Source organism: Gadus morhua, chromosome 12 (genome assembly GCF_902167405.1).
Source record: "Gadus morhua chromosome 12, gadMor3.0, whole genome shotgun sequence".
Taxonomy (NCBI): Eukaryota; Metazoa; Chordata; class Actinopteri; order Gadiformes; family Gadidae; genus Gadus; species Gadus morhua.
The window spans coordinates 27811857-27817856 of NC_044059.1; the positions used below are offsets into that span (position 1 = coordinate 27811857).

Below are 6000 nucleotides of genomic sequence, written 5' to 3' on the forward strand. Positions count from 1 at the left end.
TTCACACATCCTATTTTTACTAGTATGCGAGATCACATTCTTTTGTGGTTATTTCTATGTGACGTCAATACAAGTCACATGGAAATAACCAGTGATGGCTTTCTCTCCTATGATGAAACATTACAGACTTATAGAGATTTATAATCACACAACAGACAATGACTACTTCATATTGAATATTCTTCAAAAGTACATGCATTGATCAATGAACATCAGGTTACAATTTCACACATAATGCTTCTTTTTTTTTTAAACAGCATATTAATTAGCCCATATATCGTTTACAATCTACTTCTAAATGCTTGCAGGGATAACTAAAATATTGCCACAAACTGCAAGGTTTAAGTCTTATTATGCATACCACAAACCAATGCACCAAAACAGGAACAATATTACAGACACCAGTGTGAGATTATTAAAATAGTAAAGTCTGCCTCGCTAAACCCAACACTAATTTATGTTTATTGTTATCATTTTTTGAAACCCTTCAACAAATAATTTTGGAAGTATCCCACTCATTTTGGTTTTGCCCATTTATGTGCCAAGTAATAAAAAATATGATAATAATAATGCTACTAATAATAATAGGCCTCTCCGACTAGCTACCATTTCAGTACTCAAAGAAAAGACCATTTGTTGGAGCAGTGCTACCTTTCTCACTCATTTATCAATGTCACGTTTAAACTTCACAGCTGCTGATACAAATTGGCAGCTGATCAATCTAAGGACCCCCCCCCCCCCCACACACACACACACACACACACACACACACACACACACACCATTCCCTGCTCCAAAGGAACTATAAACGAGCACCTCCTGCAAACTGTTTTCCGCGGGCCCTGGTTTTGGATGGAGAATTGTGACGCTTAGTTTAAGTGTGGCCAAAACGACTAGCAGGTTTCCTTCACCAGTATAAAAAGAACTACGGTGACAACAGCCATAGCCTGAACACTAGATTAAAATGTTGACGAGTGGCGGAGTGTCCCCAGCCACACACACACACACACACACACACACACACACACACACACACACACACACACACACACACACACACACACACACACACACACACACCATCAGGCTTAGATGTATTGCATTTAAGACTTTTGTAACAACACTAAAGTCTCGGAGGCCTTCGACTCTGCTGACAAACAATTCCTTCATTGGGATTCATGGCTTAGAATTAGACATCGGTTCCACGTATGCAATAATTATCCATAAAGGACTATTTTGTCTTGCCAAGCCATTCAATTTATTCAAAACACACCATTAGAGAGAAAACCCTGACTAGGCTCCTTCGGGCCTGGGAGACGTGGATGTCAATGAGCTCAACAAAGGCTTTAGAAACAAATGAAAACAGAGGTAAATAAAAAGACAGACAGTGAATGCAACCCAGGACTGCACTGGAGAGGATATCTGGAGAGTACAACGAAGGGCATCTCAGAGATAATCATCCACCATCAAACTGGGTTTAGCAGGGGAGAATAAGCCAAAGAAAAACATAGAAAGAAAAACAAAAAGAAACAAAATAAATTTATCTCCTATGGGTAGATCACATTTACACGCTTTTCAGTATTTTTTTTTACGAGTTGTTCCGCCTCAATTGAACCGAGCCACCCTCCGAAAAAAGGACCAAAAAAACAAACAAACGGACCAACGTAAAAAAAAGGAATGAACAAAAGCAACACAGAAAACGAGTTCTAGCGTCCTGTGTTTTCCACTTGCTCTTTTGTTTGTTTATATTCTTATCGACGGGCTAACTGTACTAAATATGGACCGAGATTAGAAGGCCTATATTTGCATTGAGTCAATAATAAAGTTCCATTTCTCTACAATCTTTGCGAACACGCATGCATTTCTCTATAATCTCATGCACTATCCGACGATCAGCGGGACATCAAGAATTGGTCTATGTGAATTAAATATTGATGATTTGGATTAGAGAGATAGTTAAGTATTGGGAGTTTGATCCTTCTCATGCTGAGCTGTATAGATTGTTTGTTCCTTAAAGGCTGAGCCAGGATTCTGAATGAGATGAAACCTCTAAAAAATAAAGTCTACCTAATGGGTGATGATATCAAAATCACCAATGATACATTCTCAAATAGTTCTAGTGATAACATACTGCTGAATATACTAAAACATGAATTCCATGTCATTCTGATCGATAGGCGCAAAATGATAATGGTATATCATTTTGTTCATCACCCCAAGCTTGAGTGGGCACTATATATTGCCAAATGTAAGGGATTTTGTTCGAGCCAAATATCATCAATTTAACCAATACACCTAAAATACAGATTTTTCTGTCCATAAATGTACTATGATCAGCCAGCAAGATTAAACCATTATCCATGCTTCATATCATTATACAACCAAATTGATGGCATTACTCATTGCCAAGCTTGTGTAATTATCTGTTGTTAAAATTGATCAATTAAACTGACTGGAAATGTGTCCCGTTATTTTAAGGTTTCTTTGACCGCCAGCCCACCTCCCAACAATGACTAGACCATTGGCTGTGCCCTCCTCTGCCTCTACCCTATAGCCTCATCCCCACCCCCCCCCACCCAATGCCACCCAGAGCACCCAGGCCACTCTCAGCCCGCTCTCTTACCGCACTGAAATCCAGGAGGTCGTTGAGTTCCTTGTCTGTCCCAACTGCAGCCATTCTGTGCTGCTGCTTCTCGGTCATGCCCTTTAGTCTCTAATAAACCCTACGAGAGAGATTTGCAGATACCGTTTTTTTAATGGAACTAGCGACAAAAAATAAATAAATTAAATAAAAACACACAAGTTAATGTGTCTTGAAAGGAAAAAAAAAAAATGAGTAGCACAATACTGCAGATATCAAGCATCATGAGCATGTCCTAGAAAAAAAAAAAAAGGTTTTGACTGAGATTGGCCATGTAGAAGATCTGTTTTGTATGCCATTAGTTTATGCCATTACAGAATTATGGCCGTGGTTAAAAGCTACTAGATCCCAGATTTGTCTCCAAAATTTACAAATGCTCTTTAAACCGTAACATTTTAAACCAGCATTATCAACACCATGCCTACACAAATGAAATTCATTTTTGAGACCATGCAATATAAAATAATTATGAATCACTGCATTACAAACTTCGTCTAATACAAGGCCTGAATCAGTATTGCTTGGACAACAGAACAGCACTGGAAAATAGACATTTGAGCATTAACATTTATTTTTGCATGTCTACCCAACATGCTGATCCCACTAAAACATAGCCTTTCAAAAAGGTTGTGTGGAAAACAAACTGACAAGAAGAGATTAATACACTGCCTGTAGTCAAAACGCTAGGCAATCACTTAAAAAGGTGTCTTAATGTTTGCGTTCCAGGCAAATAACACAACTTAACGTCAGTCATAATCTACGAGACAAAAAAAAAGAAGGCAATACATTCACAATTACATACATAATTGGAACTATTGTTAGCCCAAGGAAATGGGGTGATGAGAGGCAGAAATGATGACTGTATGCAAACACTTTATTCCTAAATTACCATATGTCAACTCTGACGGAATCTTGTCAAATGACACAGGAAGCGTGAACACTGGATTTACCCTGTGTTTTGCATTCCAAACGAGAGCCCGGGGCGGCTCTCTGATGCTGAGCAGTGTGGCTCTGCCTGCCTCTCACTGAATGGAAGTGAACGGAGGCATAAAGGCCCTCGGACACCAACAGGTGGTGTGCTTTTACAGTCTCTCTCTGTGTGCTAGCATTACCACAAATGATCGTTGGTAAAAAAAAATGTTCACGTAAATAAATAAAACCCTCGAGTTTAGCTGTAATGTTGTTTGTGACTCTTGTGTTTTTTTTAATAAAATGTAATTCTCCATAAACGAAGCACACGAAAATACATGCGTTTTTTTAGGCCCTTAGTGCAGGTCAGTCTAGCTTGGGCATGGTGCTCTGGGAATTTATCTAACCTTGAGACAGGGCATGAAGTGGGCAAACAAAACGTATAGCCCCAAGTGTATAAATAGTCTAGGAGTGGGACTTAAATTGCATTTCCACACTTAAGTGTAAAGTAGACGATAGAGGACACACAATTAGGCCAAAGCCTCAATCTCAAAAAAATCGGGAAGGATCTATCAGTTAAAATATCATGTTTGAAATATCGTGTGAATGAACAAACGTCATGTGTGGACGTTTAGAGGGATATCGAAGAAGGTAGCCCATGTCACTCCTTTAAAACATAAAGGGCAACGCACCTTCCACAAAGGAAGCTGTGCCTCCAATAAGACACACAGAAGTGACTTTATTATCTCATCTTGGGAATTTGGGGCAAATCTTATCACTGGCCTAATCGGTGAATTTGCTGCAAGTTTGTAAATTGAAAAGCGAATGGAGCATGGGTTTGGCTGATAGTTCTCCTCTGCCCAGTCAAATAAGATAAATAAAATAAATACAAATAAGCGGGGACAATGAATGGACAGTGTGTTAAAAAGTGTCTGAGGTGTTATTACAGTTGTAACAATGGCAGCAGGCTGTCCATGCCCTCCTCAGCGGTACATGGGCTAATCAACAGTTGCTAAAAGAAAAAAATCGAGCTAGCACAAAGACATTGATGTAAAATCACCCGAAGCTCCGTCTCTAAACGTGTCCCTCCATCACTGACCACATGTTTAGCAGTCCATTTAAATGTAAATATTGGGACATGAGAAGTGGATTAGTCCAGCTTGATGTCCAGATAGTGATGCTTACTGCACTATCCCCCATTTATGTGTCATGGTGACACTATCAAACGGTGCCCACATCACTTTAAACAAATGTGTAAAACCCAGAGGTGTGGCAGGGTATAAGTGCAGGTTTTTAAACGATGCTGCATGTCGTGGGGCTGTCTCTGTTCGGGGTCTAAGTTGTGCATTAAGAGAGTTCAGTGGAGATGGTGGGGGTGGGGGCATGAGGAATTTCCTGCCAAATGTGCAATAAAATAAAAGTCTAGCCAGTGACCAGACACTTCCATAGAGGACTGTTTTAAAAAGGCCATGTTACGCGTTAAAGAACCCGTTTGTTTGCAGACACATCTTAAAACAAGTGCATATTTTAAAGTTTTTTTATGAAAAAATAACGGACTAATGGTTAATCTAACGCAACGTTGGGCTTGTTTCTATACATTGTGTAGCAAGCTAGGCTAGTGCGGGAGACGCACGGCCAGCAGCGGAGCGGGGCTCGGTTTGGACCGGTGTTAGAGGAGTCTTTAGCAGGACAAAGGAGTGATTTGCTCCGGGTCCGCGGTCGATGGAGACCACCACACACTGGGGCTCCTCGAACGAGACACTAACTTACATCCCCCGCTTTAAAACACACATTCCCAAAAGTTTTCTCGCAGGCGTCAAAATAAATGGCAACGAAACACTCAAAAAAATCAATGGCTACTTCACACGTAAAGGGTTGCAAAATGATTGTTTTACCTTTTCTCTTTAGATGTGTGATATCCAACAGAAAAAGAAAAGCAGACTCGCAGGGGGAAAAAACATAAAACTTCAAGAGAATTTCGACCTCAGTGCATGAAACACCTCGGATCACAGTAATGTCTTCTTGATGCCCCCGACAGCCCGCTTCTCGTCCCACTGCCACGTGTTGGACACAACGGAACAAGTCTGTGTGCAAACAAATCTATTATATTTACTAATCTCGCGTCTTCCTTTTTGTTGTTACAATTGAGATGATTTCATTCTTCTCGCAGACATCTTCACCACCTCCGTCCACATTGTCAGACGCAACCACGTATCCTTCCGCACCAGAGCGAGGGCCTCAAAGCCAGCGGTGTCCAATTTCAAATGCCGTTCACTAGACACGCTATAACATACGGAAAATGTGTATTCGGGTACTTCCAGGAGAAAAATAGATATAATATTCCTACGTTTAAGATAGGAATTCTTAACTCGCACGGCACACCTCAAAATAGAAACGCGCTTGGGCACTAAGTCAACCAGCGGAAGGTTATAGCAAGAAAGTTAGCCGTA

At 40.4% G+C, this 6000-nt stretch overlaps 1 protein-coding gene across 7 annotated transcripts in view; it reads right to left on the reverse strand.

The window, feature by feature from the left end:
* The window catches only part of tcf3b (transcription factor 3b), a 28012-nt gene extending 22012 nt beyond the window's left edge, over window positions 1-6000 (reverse strand). For 3 of the 7 annotated variants that reach the window (XM_030373510.1, XM_030373512.1, XM_030373511.1), the window contains exons 1-2: window positions 5446-6000; window positions 2624-2723 (exon numbers count right to left, since the gene is read on the reverse strand). In XM_030373510.1, coding sequence (XP_030229370.1) covers window positions 2624-2701 — 78 coding nt within the window. In that variant the 5' untranslated portion in view covers window positions 2702-2723; window positions 5446-6000. The remainder of the gene's footprint in view (window positions 1-2623; window positions 2724-5445) is intronic. The other 4 variants (XM_030373513.1, XM_030373508.1, XM_030373507.1 and 1 more) reach the window with 2 other exon arrangements.